Below are 24,716 nucleotides of genomic sequence, written 5' to 3' on the forward strand. Positions count from 1 at the left end.
TGGTTAATGGATTACTTCAGAGACAGGTAAAAGGTAAACCACATTGAAGGGAGGCGGGAGTGTGTATAGGGTAAACTGCATCAGTGAGAGACAGGGGCTGTGAAGAGGGTAAACCGCATTGGTGAGAGACTGGGATTGTGTATAAGGTAAACCGCATTGATGAGAGACTGGGACTGTATAAAGAGTAAACCGCATTGATGAGAGACTGGGACTGTGTATAGGGTAAACCGCATTGGTGAGAGACTGGGACTGTGTATAGGGTAAAGCACATTGGTGAGAGACTGGGACTGTATAAAGGGTAAACCACACTGGTGAGAGACTGGGACTGTATAAAGGGTAAACCGCATTGGTGAGAGACTGGGACTGTGTATAGGGTAAAGCACATTGGTGAGAGACTGGGACTGTATAAAGGGTAAACCGCATTGATGAGAGACTGGGACTGTGTATAGGGTAAAGCACATTGGTGAGAGACTGGGACTGTATAAAGGGTAAACCGCATTGATGAGAGATTGGGACTGTGTATAGGGTAAAGCACATTGGTGAGTGAGTGGGACAGTGTGAAGGGTAAAACACATTGGTGAAAGATGGACTGTGTAAAAATCAAACACATCGGAGGGAAGCTGGGACTGTGTAATGAGTAAAACACATCACTGAGAAACTGGCATTGAGAGGCCTGAGTGGGAAATGGCAGTCACTTCCTCCTAAAGGTTGGCCATTTGATTGTTAAAACATTACTTTAATTCCTGACACATTACTGACTGACAATAAAGCAATAGAACACATCGGGGAAAGCGTAATCCATTTGCCACCTTACCCCTGCTTCCTCATTCAATCAGATAATGTCCAATCCAATTGCCAAGCAAAAATATATAAATTTCCATTTGTAAATTTTCAACGGATCTGACTAGGATATTGCAGCAGAATGAGGCCATTTGGCTCATCAAGTCTGCTTCACCATTCGAATCATAACTGACTCCTTCTCATCCCCATTCTCCTGCCTTCTGTCCATAACCTTTGATGCCCTTACAAATCAAGAACCTATCAACCTCCACTTTCAATCTGCCTTCCACAGATTCTCCACCCTCTGGCTGAAGAAACTAATGCTCAGCAAAAAGCAGCTCTTTGACAAAGAAAACACCAGAATGGCATGCATATCATACACACATTTTGTACTGACCATGTGATGTGTGTGGGGGAGGCTCCCTGCCTATGGTCATGTGGCTTCCCCACCTGAAACTCATTTGGAAGTTGCACCACCTGTCAGTACATGGTGAACTTTTTGTTCCACTCGAAGTTACAAAGTTATAGACAAAGTTACTAATTGCCAGTTAAAATTGGGCTCATACCGCTGGTCAGTGCACACCTTGCCATTGGCTGCTTCAAATCACTCAGCATCCTTATTGGCTAGAGCCCTGTATTTAGCTCCAACAAAGAGGAAACTAGCTCTCACTGCCTTGTAGTGCTAGCTCCAGATATTACTCCATGCCAGGTCGCTGCTGCAAGCGTCACTTGGAATGGTCATGGGTAAGGTGCACAAGGCAATTAAGTTGAGCCGTGTATTGCTATAGATAAATACTGGCAGTAGAGCCGCTGTTCCCAACTGATCATGGATCTGATGGTGTGCATATGCCCCTGTGGGTACAATGGTACCCATTATTTAGGGTTCCGGGAGAGTGTGTTTAACCCCTGCTTATAGGCTGTAAATGACTACATCGCCTGTGGAAATTAATAATTGTGTACTGTCTAATGTTCTTCCCTGTTTGTTTCCCGTTATAATCTGTTCCCACGCTCCCTTATAAATTCTCACTCTTATTAATTGCAAACCATTGTGTCCAGACTCATCTCTCTCTAAACCCACCAAACATGACACTTTCTCCACAAAACACCATGTTCTGGGTTTGTCCAGTTGAGATTCCAAACATGGTGAACACCCATGGTGGAGATTCTAATGTGATACTTCTTCCTCTCAATGCTCTGACACCAAGTGTAAACATATCAAGTCACAGAATCATGGAGCACAGAATAGGCCTTTTAGCCCTACCCACCCATGCTGGGCTTGTCCCATGTGCCTGCTTTTTAGCCCATGTTCATCTGAACCTCTTCTATCCCTATATCTGCCCATAATTTTTGAACACTTTCCACCTGCGTCTACAGTTTCCTCTGGCGTCTCATACCAACCACTCTTTGAGTGAAAAAGTTAGTACCAAACAAACTCCTCCCCAAGCTGCATGACCTTCGTCTCGGCACCCACAACCCCCCCCCCCCTCAGTAATTATATCCCTGACTCAGTCAGTGAGGACTGGTGACGGCACCTCCTGCAGGAACATCCTCAACACGAGGGGATCACAAGGCTGAGTATTTAGTCCCCTACTGAACTCTCTGTTCACCCATCACTGAGTGAACAAACACTGCTCAAACACCATCCATGGTGTTGTCATGGGTGACGCCAATGTCATTGGCAGAACCTTGAGTAATGATGAAAAAGAATACAGAAGAGAGATAAAGAGACTTGTGATAGAGGCCAACAGCCTCTCCCTCAATGTCAACCAAAACCAGAGTAAGTCATGGGCATTGGGATCTGATGCCCTGGTCCACATCAACAGGACAGAGATAGAGACTCCCAACAAGCTTAATATCCTAAAAGTAGACATCTCTAGTGACCTGACCTGGTTCAAGCACCACCTAGGCAAGGGCCAAGAAAGTGGCCAGTGTCTCTACTTCCTCAGAAGCCCGTGAAAGTCACCAGCATCCCTTAACAATGACTTCTGCGGCACCACCGAAAGCATCCTGTTAGTGTGCATCACTGTGTGGAACGTGAACTGCTCCACTCAGGCCAGCAAGAAACCATAGAGAATTGTGACTCATTCCATCACAGTCACCTCCCCCCACTCCCCCCACCTTCCATTGCCTCCATCGATAACACCAATTGCCTTGAAAAAGCAGCCAACATGTTCAAAGACTCGTTCCACTCTGGCCAAGCTTTCTTCTCAACCCTCCCGCCAGGTGTGAGACCATGCATCGCTGGATTCGAGGCCAGTTCCTTTCCTTCCGTTATCAGCCTCATGAAAGCACCTCAAAAGAGTAACACTGCCTTTTCCCCATCCCCACTGAATCTTTCCCTGCTAACTCTGCACTTTGCACTCTTGCTCTATGTCCTATTTGTGGTACTGTGTTGGTGATGTCTGCCAGACTGCTCTCCAAACAACCTCTGTCGTTGCATTTTCCATACATGCGACAGTAAGCTTGAACTTGCACCGGGAGGATAACATGGAATCGAGGACAGATTACTGAAGGAATGGCCCGAACCACCACTCCAAATCACAAAGGATGCCAGTAGGATTGAGGAAAGATGAAATGGTGTGTGTTCTGCATCACAAGGTAGACTTATAATTAAGAAGATGCTTTGCTCTTGGGCAAATGTTGATAAATGATTTTTTTAAAAATTAATGATTCTGGCTTTCACAGAGTGTGTAATGGCCCTGGAATAAAAACAAAACACATACTTGTTCTGCCTTTGAGTTTGTTCAGTCCATTTGTTTCTGTTGGGCCCCTGCCTCCACTCAACCCAGCATTGTGGGGTGGGAATAGAATAGAAGGCAGCCCATCAGAAAAGGAGGTCACTGAGTAACAGGTCCTAAAGGAATTTATCAAAGGTAGAAGAGTGGATTGATTAATTTTATACAGGAAGCAAATCCATTCCCTGCAGATGATAACTTCTTGACTTTGATTGGCAGACACTTTAATCTCCTTAAAAGATGTTTGCCTGCCCACTGTTTCAAGGATGAGCAAATCTAGTTGGTATAACAAGATTAATTCTTCCCTGAACACAATGGAGGAAAAACATCATGTCAATTTTTTTTCCCACTGCAAATGCTGAAAGTTTGAGCGCATGAGTGAAGGTGGGGAGTATCAGAAGATGGGGATTGGAGAGTCAACATATTGGGGAATAAAAGGGTCCTGACCTGAAACCGTGAGAAGAACTGCAGAGAGTTATGTATTAGCTCAGGCTGCCTCTGTCGACTCTGCTTACACTTTCTGTCGCCATGGAGAACTAGCTGATAGACTCATCTAATAGACCCATTGATAGGCTCTATCAATAACCACGAAGTCGAAAGCAGGGGAATGATAGGGTTTAATAAACACAAGATTTTGGCTGGCCCAGATCCAGGTACAGGAATGCCGGAAGGTGGAGAGGGTGTTCGACCTTTATGGCCAGGTCATAAGGGGAGGAGACATAGGAGTTGAGTTACCAGTGGGCGGGCCAGACTCATACATACAACAGCATACAACAGGTAGGGAATAATGTACAAGGAGAAAACATATCGCTACAGTCATACTAATAGACCCCCCCTAACTGTTCTTGTAGTTAGATGACAAAAACTGCACACAATACTCTAAAAATGGCCTCACCACTCTCTTATACCTTCCATTTCTTTGCCTTTTCAACCCAGTCACTTCTGTCCTCACAGTGACGGGAAGCCTTTCCATTCCAGATGTTTGAAGTTGTGCATCCTCAACTTCCTGAGCCCTTCCCTTCAACATCACCCTTCTTCTCATCCTTTGACCCTTCATGTCGTGCAGCTGAATCTACAGGGCCACCCAAGCTGGTTTCTCAACAGGAGGACATATATTTTATTGCATTTAATTTAAAACTCATATCATAACACTCTACTTGATTTTTCTAGAAGTCCTCAGTGAAGAGTCAATCCATTAAAAACAGAGCTGTGATAAAACCTGGAATTGTCACAACTGTGTCGCAATGAGAAATGAAGAACAAGAAGATGATCAGACGTAGTCGAGTCAAAGTTCAGTAAAAGTCGTTAACTCAAACAGTCTCGCGCAGCTTTTTAAAACCCCACACGTTCCAAATGAAGAGGTTGCATTGTGACATCAAGACGCCACTCAGAACCTCCTGTGCCGGTTCAATTAAGCCTCCGGTGAGCTGCTACAGAATATTCTATTTGGTTTATTCTCATTAGATACCCCTATTTCTATGATGTTACCTGATCCATTAATTTATTTAGTTTAATAACAGGGATTTGTCTGTTCTAAATTATTGCTGAAGCTGGTTAATATTTAATCCGCTGGGTGACCTTTAAATTCATTCAACAACAAACACTTTTGAAAACAAATAGGCTCCAGCTATTTGGTGAATCATTGGTTGTTGGAATAGGTATCCAAGGCACTGGTCATTGTGGTGCTTAAATACTCTGTATTTATGATGAAGAAGGAAATGATGCAAATCTACATTGCAGAGAAGTGTATAAAGGCGGATAAGTCCCTGGTCCTGACTAGCTGCATCCTGGGACATTGTGGGAAGCCAGGATGAGGAGACTTCTGGAGCCCTAGCAGTGATCTTTGCATCTTTGTTAGCCACAGTTGAGTTACTGGAATACTTGAGGGTGGCTAATGGTGTGCTTTTATTGAAGAAGGGTTGCAGTGAACTACAGGTAAGCCTGACAGTTACTGGAGGGGATTCTGGAGGGAAGAATTCATTTGCATTTGTAAAGGCAAAGATTGAATCAGGATTGACTCGTCCTGTGTGGGAAATCATGTCTGACAAATTTGATTGAGTTTTTGAGTATTGATAAGGCCAGTGTAATGCAAGCTATTTACATGGGCTTGAACAATAGGATCCAAATCATCAGGGAAAGGAAGACTAATGGAATTCCTCGCAGACAAGTAAGGTGAGGCATTTAGGGAAGTTAGTTGGAAAATCAGAGAGCTGCATTGACCATATGGTGAATAAACCACCAGCCGACTGCAGGGGGCGATCTCTGTACCTGCAGGAAGACCACCTAAGGGGCTGACTCCACCTGGCCAGCCTGAATATAAACCTGAGCCGGCCCTTCCTGAGCCAGTTATATGGGGAGCCACCAAGGCATGAACTGGTGTTCAGACTTTTAATAGAATCAAGCCTGTTGTACAGACTTTTATGAGTTTGTGCTTGCTTGCTGCTACCTCAATGCATCACAGACCAGCACAGGCCCTACAGCCCAACTTGCCCATGCCAACCACATGGCCCATCTGAGCTGGTCCATTTTGTCTGTACTTGACATATATCCCTCTAACCCAGTGGTTCTCAACCTTTTTCTTTCAACTCACAAACCACTTTATGCTATCGGTTCTCTGTGATTAGGAAGGGATTGGTTAAGGTGGGATGTGAGTGGGAAGAGAAGTTTGAGAATCACTGCTCTAGACCAAAATGTTACTGAAATATTTTGCTTGAGAAAAATTGTCATTGGCCCATTTCCTTTGGAGTTAACGAGTCAATTGGATACGATTAAAACAGTGGTTTTCAAACTTTTTCTTTCCACCCACATAACACCTTAAGGAATCCCTTACTCTTCTTTTCTTTGGCTTGGCTTCGCGGACGAAGATTTATGGAGGGGGTAAAAAGTCCACGTCAGCTGCAGGCTCGTTTGTGGCTGACAAGTCCGATGCGGGACAGGCAGACACGATTGCAGCGGTTGCAAGGGAAAATTGGTTGGTTGGGGTTGGGTGTTGGGTTTTTCCTCCTTTGCCTTTTGTCAGTGAGGTGGGCTCTGCGGTCTTCTTCAAAGGAGGTTGCTGCCCGCCAAACTGTGAGGCGCCAAGATGCACGGTTTGAGGCATTATCAGCCCACTGGCGGTGGTCAATGTGGCAGGCACCAAGAGATTTCTTTAGGCAGTCCTTGTACCTTTTCTTTGGTGCACCTCTGTCACGGTGGCCAGTGGAGAGCTCGCCATATAACACGATCTTGGGAAGGCGATGGTCCTCCATTCTGGAGACGTGACCCATCCAGCGCAGCTGGATCTTCAGCAGCGTGGACTCGATGCTGTCGACCTCTGCCATCTCGAGTACTTCGACGTTAGGGGTGTAAGCGCTCCAATGGATGTTGAGGATGGAGCGGAGACAACGCTGGTGGAAGCGTTCTAGGAGCCGTAGGTGGTGCCGGTAGAGGACCCATGATTCGGAGCCGAACAGGAGTGTGGGTATGACAACGGCTCTGTATACGCTTATCTTTGTGAGGTTTTTCAGTTGGTTGTTTTTCCAGACTCTTTTGTGTAGTCTTCCAAAGGCGCTATTTGCCTTGGCGAGTCTGTTGTCTATCTCATTGTCGATCCTTGCATCTGATGAAATGGTGCAGCCGAGATAGGTAAACTGGTTGACCGTTTTGAGTTTTGTGTGCCCGATGGAGATGTGGGGGGGCTGGTAGTCATGGTGGGGAGCTGGCTGATGGAGGACCTCAGTTTTCTTCAGGCTGACTTCCAGGCCAAACATTTTGGCAGTTTCCGCAAAGCAGGACGTCAAGCGCTGAAGAGCTGGCTCTGAATGGGCAACTAAAGCGGCATCATCTGCAAAGAGTAGTTCACGGACAAGTTTCTCTTGTGTCTTGGTGTGAGCTTGCAGGCGCCTCAGATTGAAGAGACTGCCATCCGTGCGGTACCGGATGTAAACAGCGTCTTCATTGTTGGGGTCTTTCATGGCTTGGTTCAGCATCATGCTGAAGAAGATTGAAAAGAGGGTTGGTGCGAGAACACAGCCTTGCTTCACGCCATTGTTAATGGAGAAGGGTTCAGAGAGCTCATTGCTGTATCTGACCCGACCTTGTTGGTTTTCGTGCAGTTGGATAATCATGTTGAGGAACTTTGGGGGACATCCGATGCGCTCTAGTATTTGCCAAAGCCCTTTCCTGCTCACGGTGTCGAAGGCTTTGGTGAGGTTACTAATCAGAGAGCATAGGGATTCCTTCAAATGGTAAGTGAGTGGAAAGAAAAAGGTTGAGAAACACTGCTCTAACCCTCTCTGCCTGCACAGGTCAACTGGTGGTTGTGAAACATCCCTTCACAAACTCTGTCAGCATTCAGTGCACCACAAAGATGCCCCCTCCTCAACTCACTTTACACTTATGACTGTGTGGCTCAGTATGACAACACGATGTAGATTTGATGATGATACCACAGTAGTTGGGCGCTGTTATAAAATGGGCAACGCGGTTGGCATAGCAGTCAGCGCAGCGTCTTTACAGCGGCAGCGATCCAGACCAGACAAGGGTTCTAATCCCGCATTATCTGTAAGGCGTTTGTACATTCTCTCTGTGTCTGTGTGAGTTTTCTCTGGGGGCTCTGGTTCCCTGCCACCATTCAAAAGCATACTGGAGATATAGGTTAATGGGGTACAAATTTGGCGGCACGGACTCATGGGCTGAAATGACCTGTTACCATGCTGTATGTCTAAATTTAATCATTTTTTTTTACAAAGTTAGTGATGAATCGGCATACAAGGAAGAGATTGTTTAGCTGAGTGTATATTAACAATTTCTCATCTATGTCACAAAGATCAAGGAGCTGATTGTAGGTTTTAGGAAAAGAAAACCAGAGGTATACGATCATTGGGGAACAGAGGTGGAGAGGGTGAGCAGCAATAAATTCCTGGGGGGGGGTCACTACCTCAGAGCATCTAACCTCAACCAATCAACAGCATTGTGAACAAAGCACATCAGTGCCTTTATTTCCTCAGGCGTTTGCGGGGGTTCCGTATGTCATTGGCAAACATCCCTCGATCTACAGCATAAACTGTGCTGACCAGCTGCATCACAGCCTGATAAGGGGGTACCAATAGCTCTGAGTGAAAAATCCTGGAAAAGGTAGTGGCCTCAGCCGCTACATCACAGGCAAATGCTCCTCACCATCGGGAATATCTACATGGAACAATGAGTAGCAGCAATCATCGAGGATCCGCATCGCACACTCTGTTCTTGCTATTGCCATCAGGGAGGAGGTACAGGTACCTTCAGGTTCCTCCGTCGGACTCCTGAACAACAGGGTCATTCCGAGATTCATTTAAGGCCTTCTACTTTGCTCATTATTTATTATTAAACATTTATATTTTCTGTATCGCAGAATCAGTTTCTTTACATTTCTTTCTTTATTTACATTTCTCTCTTTTGTGTACATATCTTTCTTCTTGAGTACAGTTACCGATAAGTACTGTACATGAATATCTGTGTGTTAATATGTACGTGAGTGTGATCGTTATGCACTGAGTATTAAGGGTGCATGTGTATGTTTTTGCACTATGGTCTGGAGAAACACTGTTTCGTCCGGTTGTGTCATATCACTTTATCTGTTTTATTACATGACAATTCTTCTTCTTTGGCTTGGCTTCGCAGACGAAGATTTATGGAGGGGGTAAAAGTCCACGTCAGCTGCAGGCTCGTTTGTGGCTGACAAGTCCGATGCGGGACAGGCAGACACGGTTGCAGCGGCTGCAGCGGAAAAATAGTTGGTTGTGGTTGGGTGTTGGGTTTTTCCTCCTTTGCCTTTTGTCAGTGAGGTGGGCTCTGCGGTCTTCTTCAAAGGAGGTTGCTGCCCACCAAACTGTGAGGTGCCAAGATGCACGGTTTGAGGCGATATCAGCCCACTGGCGGTGGTCAATGTGGCAGGCACCAAGAGATTTCTTTAGGCAGTCCTTGTACCTTTTCTTTGGTGCACCTCTGTCACGGTGGCCAGTGGAGTGCTCACCATATAACACGATCTTGGGAAGGCAATGGTCCTCCATTCTGGAGAAGTGACCCACCCAGCACAGCTGGATCTTCAGCAGCGTGGACTCAATGCTGTCGACCTCTGCCATCTCGAGTACTTCGACGTTTGGGATGAAAGCGCTCCAATGGATGTTGAGGATGGAGCGGAGACAACGCTGGTGGAAGCGTTCTAGGAGCCGTAGGTGATGCCGGTAGAGGACCCATGATTCGGAGCCGAACAGGAGTGTGGGTATGACAACGGCTCTGTATACGCTTATCTTTGTGAGGTTTTTCAGTTGGTTGTTTTTCCAGACTCTTTTGTGTAGTCTTCCAAAGGCGCTATTTGCCTTGGCGAGTCTGTTGTCTATCTCATTGTCCTCCAGGAAAAACAAGGACTGGTTTGACGAAAACAGCCAGGAAATCCAGGAACTGCTGGCAAAGAAGCGAGCTGCCCACCAGGCTCACCTTACAAAGCCGTCCTGCCCAGAGAAGAAACAAGCCTTCCGTCGCGCATGCAGCCATCTTCAGCGCAAACTCCGGGAGATCCAAAATGAGTGGTGGACTAGCCTCGCCAAACGAACCCAGTTCAGCACGGACATTGGCGACTTCAGGGGTTTCTACGAGGCTCTAAAGGCTGTGTACGGCCCCTCACCCCAAGTCCAAAGCCCGCTGCGCAGATCAGACGGCAAAGTCCTCCTCAGCGACAAGATCTCCATCCTCAACCGATGGTCAGAACACTTCCAATCTCTTTTCAGTGCCAACCGCTCAGTCCAAGATTCCGCCCTGCTCCAGCTCCCTCAACAGCCCCTAAGGCTAGAGCTGGATGAGGCCCTCACCCAGGATGAGACATATAAGGCAATCGAACAACTGAAAAGTGGCAAAGCAGCAGGTATGTATGGAATCCCCCCCAGAGGTCTGGAAGGCTGGCGGCAAAACTCTGCCTGCCAAACTGCATTAGTTTTTCAAGCTTTGTTGGGACCAAGGAAAACTACCTCAGGACCTTCGTGATGCCACCATCATCACCCTGTACAAAAACAAAGGTGAGAAATCAGATTGCTCAAACTACAGGGGAATCACGCTGCTCTCCATTGCAGGCAAAATCTTCGCTAGGATTCTACTAAATAGAATAATACCTAGTGTCGCCGAGAATATTCTCCCAGAATCACAGTGCGGCTTTCGCGCAAACAGAGGAACTACTGACATGGTCTTTGCCCTCAGACAGCTCCAAGAAAAGTGCAGAGAACAAAACAAAGGACTCTACCTCACCAAAGCCTTCGACACCGTGAGCAGGAAAGGGCTTTGGCAAATACTAGAGCGCATCGGATGTCCCCCAAAGTTCCTCAACATGATTATCCAACTGCACGAAAACCAACAAGGTCGGGTCAGATACAGCAATGAGCTCTCTGAACCCTTCTCCATTAACAATGGCGTGAAGCAAGGCTGTGTTCTCGCACCAACCCTCTTTTCAATCTTCTTCAGCATGATGCTGAACCAAGCCATGAAAGACCCCAACAATGAAGACGCTGTTTACATCCGGTACCGCACGGATGGCAGTCTCTTCAATCTGAGGCGCCTGCAAGCTCACACCAAGACACAAGAGAAACTTGTCCGTGAACTACTCTTTGCAGACTATGCCGCTTTAGTTGCCCATTCAGAGCCAGTTCTTCAGCGCTTGACGTCCTGCTTTGCGGAAACTGCCAAAGTGTTTGGCCTGGAAGTCAGCCTGAAGAAAACTGAGATCCTCCATCAGCCAGCTCCCCACCATGACTACCCACATCTCCATCGGGCACACAAAACTCAAAACATGACAATTAATGAATCTTGAACATACAACCTGATGAAACAATGTTTCATGGACCATACATGCACACCATTGTACTTCGGTAAAACTTTGTTCAGATGGGGGCCGGTAGCCTTGCCTTCCTCAACCTCCTTAGGAAGTGTAGGTGTTTCTGAGGCCTCCTGACCAAAGAGGAGGTGTTGTGGCTCTAGGTAGGTTGATGTGAATGGTGTGAAGACAATGCACCTTTGCCAGAGCCCAGCAGGCAGGCAGGACAAAGACCCAAGCAAACCATGCTGACGTTCCTTGTCCCATTAATGGAAGGCTCTGGAAGCCTTGCTGAATAATATCTAATACAGGTATACCCTGCTTTATGAAAGGAGACCATTCCTATGAAACCTTTCATAAGCTGAAATGATGTAAAACAGTGGTTCGCAATCCCACTTTAAGTAATCCCTTACACTGAGCTCCGATGGCATATGGAACACTTAAAGTGCAGTGTGAGTGGAAAGAAAAAGTTTGAGAACCACTGGTGCAAAGCAAAGACAAACTCACTACTATCCAAGGATATTTTCCTAAATCCGCAAACCCATTCAAACTTCTTTCGGATAAAAGAACGCAGGTTTATTTGTAAAAGTGAATTTGCGTGAAGCAAGTATTCGTAAAGCGGGGTATACCTATATCATTTTTGATAGTACCTGTCTGAAACTTTTGTCTCTCCCTGTGACTTCAATATGTTTTGATAAGTTCCTTATTTAATGCACATTCAGCTTGAAAAATTGTCTTGGTGGAAAAAAATGCATAACCATATTCCAGTATTGATAGATTTTAGCCCTTTGACATGTTGAGTTTCGCCTCAGAAAGCTAGAGTGTAGCTATGGTAACAGTGGCCTTTGCCACTGTGTCTCAACAGATGTGCCAAGATTCAGAAGAAAACGCAGTAAGAAGGAATTTCTAACTTCACAGCAGAGCAGAATTCCAGCCAAAAGAGGCACAAGCAATTCAGATAGACAGAAGGCAGCGGATGCAGGTAAATCTGCAGATGCTGGGGTCCATTGCAGGCACCACAGTGCTGGAGAAACTCAGCAGGCCACGCAGAATCCAAAGGAAGATGACTTCTGGTCTCTTTCTTCCCTTTGTCTCTCTTCTTCCTTCTCCCGATCCCCTTCCATTCACTTTACGGAGATCAACTTTCTCAGCTCCTCTCCAACTGTCACCTCTCAGTTTCTTTCTCTTCTACCCCTCTCCCAACCTGTTAGCCTGTGATCCTCATCCCTCTTCCCCTTCTCACCTGTTGGTCCACCTTCCCGCTGAAGGATTCAGGCCCAAGACATTGGTTACCCTTTACTTCCTGCGAATGCCGCGGGGCCTTCTTTGTTTCCCCAGCACTTTTAAAGGCTGCAGGGGCTGAAATCTGAAGCCAAGCACAAAATTACAGGAGGGGCAAAAGCAACGGTCACCATTTTGAGCCAAAACCCTTCATCAGGACTAGATAATTGGTGAAAATAATTGGCTAAAATGTCATTGAGGCTTTTTTTTATATATATGGAGTTGAAGAAGATCTCCCCTTCTGCAGTCTAATATTAAAACCTTCCCATTCTCGAACAAACTGCTGGCATTAGTCACTTTGCCACACAGAAGTGCTACCACCTTGGGTGCAGACCCCATATTTGCAGGATTTTAATAAAAAATTTAAAGCCTTTACAGTCCTGTTGGCATATGGACCAGGCAGTTGGACCCTGCTGAGCAATGCAGTGTCTCCGCTCCCCGATCTCCGTGGTCCACACCAGTGGATTGATGCCATTACAACAGCTCCAGCAGTGCCACCATTATTTTCTCTTGGTCACCAAGCCATTTTTGGATCTAATTTGCCAACATATCTTGGATCCGTTGTACCTTAACCTTCGGGGCCAGGCTCCCATACAGCACCTTATCGAAAACATTACTGAATTACATGCTGAAGGTATATACTCCATTATCCTCATCAAGTTTCTTAATTAGTCGAGAGGAGTCACGTGATGGAGTAGTGGCCGGACGGTGAACTCCAGCCCTCTCCAGAAAAGTCGGGAAAAACAAGAGAAAGCACAAAGGCACAGAAATAAAAGTTACAGAAAAGTGAGTATAAAGGTGGAAAGAAGATGGCGACAAAAAAAGAAAAATCGAAAGCAACGGTAAGAAGAGAGGAAGAGAAGACAAAGGAGGAAAAAGGTGAAGGCCTTACCTGTCCGAAGAGGCCCGCTGCGGAGAGAGAAACCCGCTCCCTCAGGTCGGTAAATAATGGACTACAAAAATGGCTCACAGAGCCAAGTAAAAGTGCGCAACCGCGCATGCGCGAAGTATCGCGCATGCGCGATGCGAATGAAAAAAAACACACCGACGGGAGGGGGGACAAGCTGGGGAGTCGATCTCCACAGCCGGCAACGACAGCTGCAGAACACCTGCAGCAAGAAGAGACCACAGAAGACAATAGAAACAAGAAAGAAGAAAAGGGCAACAAAGAAACAACAGATGGTCAACCCAGAGGAAGAAGAAGAGGAAGAGTATGGTGAAATAGAAGAAGAAAAGAAAGGCAAGGTAAAGGATATACTTGCTCTTATTAAAGGATACATGGAGTCATTTAAAGAATGGCAAACACAGGAATTTAAGGATTTAAGAAAAAGAATAAACAACACAGAAGAGAAAATAAATAAAATGGAGATGACCTTAACAGAAATGGGAAAAAAAATGGACAAGATGGAAGAGCGGGCAGTAGCAGCAGAAATGGAGGTAGAAGACTTAAAAAAGAAATTGGAGAAATCTAATAAAAAAACTAAAGAGACACAAGAACTACTAGCTCAAAAAATAGATACAATGGAAAACCATAACAGAAGAAATAACATAAAGATAGTGGGCCTTAAGGAAGATGAAGAAGGCAAGAATATGAGGGAGTTTATAAAAGAGTGGATCCCTAAGACCCTAGGACGTCCAGAACTACAGCAAGAATTGGAAATAGAAAGGGCACATAGAGTATTGGCCTCCAAACCACAACCACAACAAAAACCAAGATCTATTGTAGTAAAATTCCTAAGATATACTACAAGAGAAAAGGTACTGGAGAAGACAATGGAAAAAGTAAGAGAGGGCAACAAACCACTGGAGTATAAAGGGCAAAAAATCTTCATTTATCCAGATATAAGTTTTGAACTCCTAAAGAAGAGAAAAGAGTTCAATACAGCAAAGGCGATTTTATGGAAGAAAGGGTATAAATTTATACTAAAGCATCCAGCGGTATTGAAAATATTTATTCCAGGACAACAAAACAGACTATTCTCGGATCCAGAAGAAGCACGAAAATTTGCAGAACAATTACAAAAATAGACTGAGGGAGGAAGACGGGTAATGAGAGTTAAAATGATCACGATTGATATGTATGCGGGTAAAGAGGTATAAGAGTGAATAGAGACAATGAGCATACGTGAATGTATCTGTACTTAGAGGAAAATATAGATAGTATAGACAAGAATTAATAAGGGAAGGTAATGGAATAGAGAGAATAAGGAGGGAATTAAAAGAGTGACCTTTGTGACATATGAAAAGTGAAATCTTTTCTGGGGGAGGCGGGGTGGGGGGAAATAGCGGTCACTGCAAAATCAGTTGACGCTTGCGAGTGGATTCGCAAATCCAAATGGAGAGGGGAGATGTGGTTGTCCGACAAGGGATAAAGGACAACTCAGGAGGTGAAGGGGAGATTGGGGATAAAGAAGATAGAAATAGGAGAATAAGGAAAATGTTGGATGTTGTAGGAATGTTGTCTTATAAAGAGTTGAAAATAAGAAAACAGAAATGGAAAAGGAGGAAAGGTAATGATGGAAAAACGGAAAGAGAAGATAAACAAAATATAAAAGGGCTACGCTGAACTATATGTCTTTAAATATTAATGGAATACATAACCAAATTAAAAGGAAGAAACTACCAAATTTAAATGAATAAATGTATTCCATTAGAAAAAATAACATATTGGTTAAGAAATAATATTGAAATATTCGAACAAGTATAGGAGCCTTACATTAAATACAATAGCGAAAACCTACCGGGGACAAACATTACCTAAGTTGATGGAAGGAGAAGGAAAGAAAAGAATGGACTCAGTAGAATTTCTGGTGTAATTTTGTTGAATGACAACATTGTCTGACTGGCTTAATGCAACCTAGATTGTATACCTAAAATGGATGGGAGGGGGGCGTGGGGGGGTGGTTTGGGAGGAAAGGGGGGGGGAGAAAAAGTCACTGTATATGTGTGAAAAAGAAATAGTGTATATCATGGCTAATGTGATTTATGGTGTGAAAAATAAAAAAATTTAAAAAAAAAAAGTTTCTTAATTAGTCAATGGGTACACAATGTTCTTTGTAGGAATTATATTTTAAAGACAGGCATCTTTGAAAGTTGCCAAGTTATTCAATCTGAAGTAAGGAAATCAACTGGGAAGAGAAACCAACCATAATTGCTTTGCACACAAATGGCAATTGGCCTTTTTGTAAATTCTACAAAACCTGCCCAAAACCCACTGTCCTATTCTAAATGTTTTATGAATATACATTGTACTAAATTCTAAACAGTGCAAAATCTTTGAACAACTGGACTTACGGTATAAATGCTGTTTTTTTTAAAAAAAGTGGCAAATATGACAAGTAATTCTTACATTGAGGAAGTGGGAGTCCTTTAACAGTGAAATAGTAGAAATTTTGTATGAACGTGTTCCCAAGGGAAAAGATAAATATTCCCGTTACCCTGAATGACAAAGGAATAAGAAGAGTTTGATAAAGAGATACGTTCCATTTGGCGGACATGAAGCGCTAAAAACAGGGAATGCCCTTGAGGAGGTGTGTAAAAAAGGGAATTAAGATGGCAAAATATCACAAACCGATAAGATGAATTTTTTTTTGGTACTCGAAGAGAAAGATGGTCAACGTGAAAAGGAGATTTCATTTGGGGAGGGATGACATTCTTGTTTCTTCTCAATTTCAATTCAGGCTTGGAAATATCGAAACTTCTGCAGATTTCCCCCAAATATTGTCCTAACTGGAAAATACATCACTTTTGTCTTAAAAGCCCCTTTGAAATATCTGACTGCTAATCTTGCTCATCTAATTCAAAGGACAGTTTGGAATTAACCATTTTGGCAGGTCACATAAACCAGACCATATAACAATAGCAAATGCATTTTAATAAATGTCCAATAGTTTCAATAGTGTCATCTTTTATTTCTGCACTATTTCTCCATTAACAATGGCGTGAAGCAAGGCTGTGTTCTCGCACCAACCCTCTTTTCAATCTTCTTCAGCATGATGCTGAACCAAGCCATGAAAGACCCCAACAATGAAGACGCTGTTTACATCCGGTACCGCACGGATGGCAGTCTCTTCAATCTGAGGCGCCTACAAGCTCACACCAAGACACAAGAGAAACTTGTCCGTGAACTACTCTTTGCAGACGATGCCGCTTTAGTTGCCCATTCAGAGCCAGCTCTTCAGCGCTTGACGTCCTGTTTTGCGGAAACTGCCAAAATGTTTGGCCTGGAAGTCAGCCTGAAGAAAATTGAAGTCCTCCATCAGCCAGCTCCCCACCATGACTACCAGCCCCCCCACATCTCCATCGGGCACACAAAACTCAAAACGGTCAACCAGTTTACCTATCTCGGCTGCACCATTTCATCAGATGCAAGGATCGACAATGAGATAGACAACAGACTCGCCAAGGCAAATAGCACCTTTGGAAGACTACACAAAAGAGTCTGGAAAAACAACCAACTGAAAAACCTCACAAAGGTAAGCGTATACAGAGCCGTTGTCATACCCACACTCCTGTTCGGCTCCGTATCATGGGTCCTCTACCGGCATCACCTACGGCTCCTAGAACGCTTCCATCAGCGTTGTCTCCGCTCCATCCTCAACATTCATTGGAGCGCTATCATCCCTAATGTCAAAGTACTCGAGATGGCAGAGGTCGACAGCATCGAGTCCACGCTGCTGAAGATCCAGCTGCGCTGGGTGGGTCTCGTCTCCAGAATGGAGGACCATCGCCTTCCCAAAATCGTGTTATATGGCGAGCTCTCCACTGGCCGCCGTGACAGAGGTGCACCAAAGAAAAGGTACAAGGACTGCGTAAAGAAATCTCTTGGTGCCTGCCACATTGACCACCGCCAGTGGGCTGATATCGCCTCAAACCGTGCATCTTGGCGCCTCACAGTTTGGCGGGCAGCAACCTCCTTTGAAGAAGACCGCAGAGCCCACCTCACTGACAAAAGGCAAAGGAGGAAAAACCCAACACCCAACCCCAACCAACCAATTTTCCCCTGCAACCGCTGCAACCGTGTCTGCCTGTCCCGCATCGGACTTGTCAGCCACAAACGAGCCTGCAGCTGACGTGGACATTTACCCCCTCCATAAATCTTCGTCCGCAAAGCCAAGCCAAATAATAATTTGATCCATTGACTTTCAATTCCCCAACTATTATGAGTGGCTTTGAACGCGCATTTCCAAGTTAATCATCTTTGCTTCTGTGTGCAAGTCTCGCATTTTAATCTGGGAACTCCCCACTGGACTGAATTGTTTGAAACCTGCAAAGTCAGGTGTTCCTTTGACCTGGTTTTCCAACGAAGCAAGCTCGGGGAAGAATTGGATCAGGCCCTGGGTTAGAGGGTCTGGAATTCTAGCACTCACCTTTCTGAGAATGATGATCCCTTCCTGTGCCTCAGGGTCTGTGATGACGCTGAACCTATCAGAGCTGTCTTCCTCTTTCAGAATATAGGTCATCTCGGAATTCGGGCCCAGGTCAACGTCCTCAGCCTTCACCCGGCCCACTGTTGTTCCAATGGCTGCTGATTCGAGCATGCTGAGTTGATACAACTCTGTGAAAGACAGCAGAATATGGCTTGTAAGTTACCTGTTGAGCTTCATCATCGCCTCACATGGTCTTAACTGTATTTCAGATTTACTGTAAGAGTTCATGCATGACATCACATACAACCCTGAGATTGTTTTTTCCTGCGGGCGGCGCAGAATTACCACTAATTGGTAGTGCAAAAAATAAACTGTACACAGCGTAATGCATGTTAACTAACAAAGAGCTGTAAACAGATAACAAATGTAAGCAAATTGACTGTGCAATACAGAGAGAAAAAAAATTAATAAAGAGCACGAGTCCTTAAATGAGTCTCTGATTGAGTTTTTCGTTGAGGAGTCTGATGGTGGAGGGGGAGCAGCTATTTATGAACCTGGTGGTGTGAGTCTTGGGGCACCTATAACTTTTTCCTGATGGCAGCGGTGAGAACAGAGTCTGTGCTAGGTGGTGTGGGTCATTGATGATTGCTGCTGTTCTCTGATGGCAGCGCTCACTGTAGATGTTCTAGATTACACATGTCAAACTCTGGCCCGCGGGCCAAATTTGGCCCGCGATATAATTATATTTGGCCCGCAAGATCATTTCAAAAATGTATTAGAGGTGGCCCACCCTGCAGCGAAAGCCGATGCTGTTTTTTGGTAATGTCACCCCCACCATCCTCCCCCTTCATTGCACATCCTTCTCCACCCCCTAACTATCCCCTCCCCCCTAAAACCACCCCCCTTAAAAGATGGCCAGAATATTCTCAAAAAGGAATCCAGAATGGTAAAGTTCCACAAACCTTCTGCTGAGAATCCTAACAACACCCGGGCATCTTATCCACGGGACGCGGAGGGAGCAAGAGTGTTGCAGGTTGACCGTGCAAACTTTGAGAACGGGGAAAACAAAATTGTAACACGAGAAGTCTGTCGATGTCATTAGCCGGCAAGCCAGTTGGAAGGCTCCCCGCACAACCAGTCACTTCACCCACCTGTCGAGCGGTGCAGCGGATTGGCGAGCGCCTGTGATTTCCTGTCGGCGCGACGGACATGGCAGGCTGCGTACGGCCCCCGCTGTTCCACAAAGGCTGATCGGCAGCGCACTGGGCCTGAGTGGGTGGGTAAGCAGGGGTGGGCAGAGGGTGTAGGTGAGGAGTAATGGCCAGCGGAAGTTATGGTGGTACGAGGGGCAGTTAGAGGGAGGGATGAGTAGAAGGAGGGGTGGATAGTGAAGAGGTAAAAGGAGAGGGGCAGGGCGAGTAGGGGAGGGGTGATTAGAGGGTGAGAGACGGGTAGAGGGAGGAACAGGTTGAGGGGAGAGGCAGTAGAGGGGTGTGTATAGGATGGGGTGGGTAGAGGCAGAGTGAGTGGAGTGAGGGGTGAGTAGAGGTTGGGTAAAGGACTGGTCAGGTAGAGGGATGGTGGGTCGAGGGTGAATAGAGGCCTAGAGCCTGAGGAGTGAGCAGGAAATGCTGAGTCCTGATGCAGGCCAAAATGGACACAGCCTGTGAATGCTGACTACATCTCCACAGGGACCAAATATGTTTCCCTCAGGTCAAGCAAAGGGTGAACTTGAGCTACCTACTCCTGACCTGTAACATTATCCTCCTAAAGTTATATCCTAAAGTTTAACATTACATATGTTGAAAGAAGAGAAAACATGCAGATGTTGTTGAAAATTTTCAATAAATATTTAGTTCGGCCCTCGACTTAGTCCAAGTTTTTAATTTTGGCCCTCCGTGAATTTGAGTTTGACACCCCTGTTCTAGATGGTGGGGAGGGTTTTGCTTGTGATGTCCTGGCAGTGTCCACTACATTTTGGAGGGCTTTGCACTCAGGGGTATTGGGGTCCCCATACCAGACCATGATGCAGCCAGTCAGGCCACTTTCCACCACACCTCAGTAGAAATTTGCTAGGGTTTCTGGTAGCATAGCAAACCTCTGCAAACTTCTGAGGTAATAGAGGTGCTGATGTGTTTTCTTCACGATGCCATTAGTGTGTTTGGTCCAGGAAAGATCATCTGAGATATGGATTAGCATGTGGCTTTTTCCGAAGTCCATCAACAGCAACTTACATAGTGATGAAAATTCTCCTGCATACAATAGCCCTGGGTGCATCTCAGGAGCCTGACTGAAGAAATATTGTCATAAAGCAGCCACCCATGAAAAAAACCAGGACGTTATCAAATACCTGGACACATTGGACTCTTGGACCCAATGCCAGAGTCCCTGCTCCAATCCTGACCTTACGTACTCTCTGCATGGAGTTTGCACATTCATCATGTGACTGCATGGATTTCATGTGGACACCACCGGTTCCTCCCAAAGCCCAAAGACTTGGGGGTTGGTAGGTTAGTTGGCCTCCATAAATTGTCCCCATTATGTTAATGGATGGTGGAATCTGTGGGGAATTGATGGGAATATGGGAAGGATTAAAAATGGGATTCATAGAGGATTGGTGTCAGTGGGTGGTTGACATTGACTCAAGAGCCCCTTTCACTGCTATTCCTCTTCATGACTCTCCTATAGTTGTAGTAAACACTCATAATGGAGAGGCGGCACAATGGTTGAGTGAAGCAACTCGGGACCTGGACAGCTGAAAATTGGCTAGCACTGATGGACTTGGGAGCAGATTTGGGCAGAGGGAGGGTTGTTCCAAAAATTAAGGTACAAATCCCCACCTTCTTGAGGAGGGTTTTAGGAAGTTAGAATTCAAAATCTGGCTTGGCTGAAGGCTGGCAATGGAGGGTGGTTTAATCTTTTTTTTACAACATGGGAGTAGCTGATTCCAGCTGTTGAAAGCCATGCTGCCCAATTACAGCCAATTAACCCTACAAGGCCGTACATTTTGGAACACAGGAAGAAACTGGAGCACTCGGAGAAAACCCACGGCAGCAATGGGGAGAACATACAAACTCCTAACAGACAGTGGTCAATTCAAACCCAGGTCATTAGCGCTGTAATAGTGTTGTACTAACCACTGTGCCAGGTTTGCCACCCCCAGGTCGTACACAAGTTCTCTTTCAAAATAATTAGAACATTACAGTGCTAATCTTACTGAATCCCCTTCTCTGGACAAAAGATGCACTCCATTCAATCAATCTAAATTTAATTTAGAGGTACAGCACAGTAACAGGCCCTTCTGGCCCACAAGCCTGCACCATGCAAATGCACCTAAGAGCCCGATTAACCTGTATGCCCTTGGAATGGGGGAGGAAAGCTGAGCACCTGGAGGCAACCCACACATACATAGGGAGAGCATCCATACCCCTTACAGACAGTGACAGATTCAAACCCAGGTCACTGGCAATGTAATAGCATCCTATTAACCACTACACTAACTATATGCAGTTAACAGTTAGTAAATTTGCAGACGACACCAAATTGGTGTGTATAATGCACAGTGAGGAAAGTGCATCTAACTTTACTGCAGGCTCCAGGTAGAGGGCCAAGGAGTGCCAAATGGAATTGAACTCTGATACATGAGGTGCTGTAGTTTGGTAAGTCAAACCAGGGCAGGACTTGCACAGTGAATGGTAAAGCTCACGAGCGTGTTGCAGAAGAGACTGAAGAGGTTGATAAGGTACTCAGGTGGACAGGGTGGCGGAGGAGGTGTTTGATATGCTCACCATGAATGGGCAGGGAACAAAGTAGAAATGTTGGGATATCATCTTCCAGCTAAGACTGTAGTAGCCCGTGCATGGAGCCACGGACCGGCCCACAAAATGGCTAACAAATGTGGCAACCACGTGGACCTGGAGGGGGGGGGGGTGGGGAAACACTGGCCATCCTGCCAGGTGACCTTCCGCACGGCGGGAAGACGGGAACTGTGACGGGAACACCGGTCAATCCCAGGCCAGTGCTCCGATGACATGGGGCCCTGACGTCAGCATCTGGGGTCCATATAAATGAAATGGCCAGCCTGGGGCCCATATAAACACAACGGCCAGTTTAATGAACCAGTCTTGACTTCAAGGCTTTGGTGTGCATGTCGTTCTTCTCCACACCCATGTTGCTCGAATACTACAAGATCTCACTGTGTGCAGTCCTGATCATTCTGCTATGAGAAAGATATCAATGTGATTGAATGGGTGCAGAAGAGGTTCACCAAGATGTTACTCGTGTTATGAGCCCAGAGGACCCCAAAACCCAGCAGCAATAGATAATTCACCAAGACAAATCATTATTTAAACAAAAGTTGCTTTTAATTATCCTTAAACATGAAAACGGAATCACACTTTAACTTATCACTATTGACGTAACTAACCTAACTTAACCCCCTTCTAATTCTATGTGCACGTGTATGAAATGTGTGTGTAAGTTCAGAAATGTTCTTTGGTTCCAATCTCACTTCTCATTCCTCCAAGTTCATTGGTTGCAGGCAATTCATATACTATGCACAGAATTTAACATTTATAAAGTTCACCGGGCTTTGGTGCTTGAAAGGTAAATGGTTACCGCTCAGGAAGGTTCTTGTCAGTTTTTAGAGAGATTCGTTGTACGCTGGACACCCGCAACTGATTCCTTTCCATAAATCAGCCATTTCAGCATCTTGCCGAGGAAACTTGCCCCCTCAGGGTTCTCCAGATGATAACCTCTTTATTTCAGGTGACCACAGAGCGCCTTTTTAGTTCTCTTATTAGTCGGGCTTTGTCTAGGCTGAACTAAGCACTCACAACCCATCTTCCAAATGGGGTTTTCCACAAGCTTTCCAGCTTGTCCTGTTCCAGTTCCAGTTGCTGCTGCTGCTGACTGTAAAAATGTAGAACTAATTTCTGTCTGTCTGTCTGTCTCTGTCTCTCTCTCTCTCTCTCTCTCTCTCTCTCTCTCTCTCTCTCTCTCACACACACACACACACTGAAAGCCTGTTTTATTCTCTCTGCTTCCAAACCACATGACCCTCCTAGAACAGCAAGTTCCACTCCAGACAGTGAGGCTCCGACAAGTTCTTTCATCTGTTGCTTTTTGTGAAGTCTCTTTGGCACTCTCCTAAGCTTTTGCAAAGACTGTTGGCCCCGACAAGTCTAGAAGGAGAAGAGCTGCAGTATTTTAAATAAGATTTGTTTTAAAGTGTTTGTATGTGACCTACACTAACAAACCATGTCACAATTTATCCCAAAAACATATCTATATACTGTCACATTGGGACTCAAGGGTTTGAGTTATAGAGACAAGCTGATTAGGTCTTTATTCCCTGGAACATAAGTGGCTGAGTGGTGATTTTGTACGAGTTTATAAAATCATGAGGGGCATTGATAAAATGAATGCTCACTGTCTTTTTCCCCAGAGCAGTCATTTCTAGAACTAGAAGGCATTGGTTTCAGGTGAGGAGACAGAGGTTTAAGAAGGATCAGAGGGGAAATGTTTGACTTGGAGAGTACCTGGAATGAGCTGTCAGAGGAAATTCAATAAGCCCACACAATTGCAATGCTTAAAGGGCACTTGGACATTAATATGGACAGGAAGGTTTTCAAAGAATATGGATCAAATGCATTCACCATCTTTATACAAGGGTGAGAAAAAGAGGTGGAAATTGGAGTGGAACCAGGATAATTCATTGGAGAAAATAGTCCGATTTCAGAGGAATTAAATATTTTGAGTAGATATTGCATCCGCCTGGGCAGTCCACAGACCTATGGTATAATTGGAAGACTTTATAATTTCAGGTACTATCACCTCTCTTCTGCATCCCTCCTACTCCCATCCCTCCCCCTATTTTGTTCCCCTTCACACCCAGGACCCCTCCTCTCTCCCCATCTCCATCACCCCACTAGATTCCTCTGCTCTGTTCTCCATCCCCCCCCCCACTGTTCGGTTCGGTCTGCTCTCTTTTTACACCACCATTCTGACCATCTCTATCCTCTCATATTCCAGCCTTTGTCACCCACTTCCCCCTTTGTGACTCATCTCCTCCTCCTGACTGCTTTGCCTCTCACTGCCTTCGCTGGTGCCTGCCACATCAATGCCTCTCCAGCCAACCCTTCACACTTTCTTCCCTTCTCTGTATCCCCAGTCTCTATAAGGGGTTTCCACCTGAAATGTTGACCGTTCTCTTTCTCCCGTTGATCGACTTGACCTGCTGGGTTCCTCTGGCAGATTGTGCTTAGCTTCATATTCCAGCATCGGTCGGCAACTCCTGTGTCTCTACATATCTTCAGAAAACTTTACATCACCCAGCAGACAATGCTGTATGACTAGTTTCTTTGTCACAACCTATTTACAGTGCAGTGCCAGTGTTAATCTTTGATTCTGTGATTAATTAGACACAATGTGTGTTTTTGATTATCCCACTCAAGACATTAGACATGCTCAACATTGTAAAGATCTTAAAATGGATAGCTACACAGTAAAGCAGGGATCGCACAACATGTATCATGGCTCAAGGTCCTGAGAGTTGGCAACTGAAATACTGCCCTTGTTAAGCAAATATGTCCTCTTTGAGTTACACTTCATATCACTTTGCCACTTAGTTCCATGGGAGGGAGGTTTCCATCAGTCCAATAGAATAATACTTGCATGACCTCAAAAGGTTTGCAGTTGGTGCAAACGCTGAAGTTCTGCAGACGCTGAAGC

General features: G+C 45.3%; 1 protein-coding gene across 3 annotated transcripts in view; it reads right to left on the reverse strand.

Moving 5' to 3' along the window:
- Positions 1-24,716, reverse strand: part of LOC138736042 (cadherin-22-like) — a 1,166,757-nt gene that overhangs the window by 556,429 nt on the left and 585,612 nt on the right. For all 3 annotated transcript variants that reach the window (XM_069884871.1, XM_069884873.1, XM_069884872.1), the window contains exon 6: positions 17,985-18,172. In XM_069884871.1, the coding sequence (XP_069740972.1) occupies positions 17,985-18,172 (188 nt within the window). The remainder of the gene's footprint in view (positions 1-17,984; positions 18,173-24,716) is intronic.

The sequence above is a fragment of the Narcine bancroftii genome, chromosome 6, assembly GCF_036971445.1.
Source record: "Narcine bancroftii isolate sNarBan1 chromosome 6, sNarBan1.hap1, whole genome shotgun sequence".
Classification (NCBI taxonomy): Eukaryota; Metazoa; Chordata; class Chondrichthyes; order Torpediniformes; family Narcinidae; genus Narcine; species Narcine bancroftii.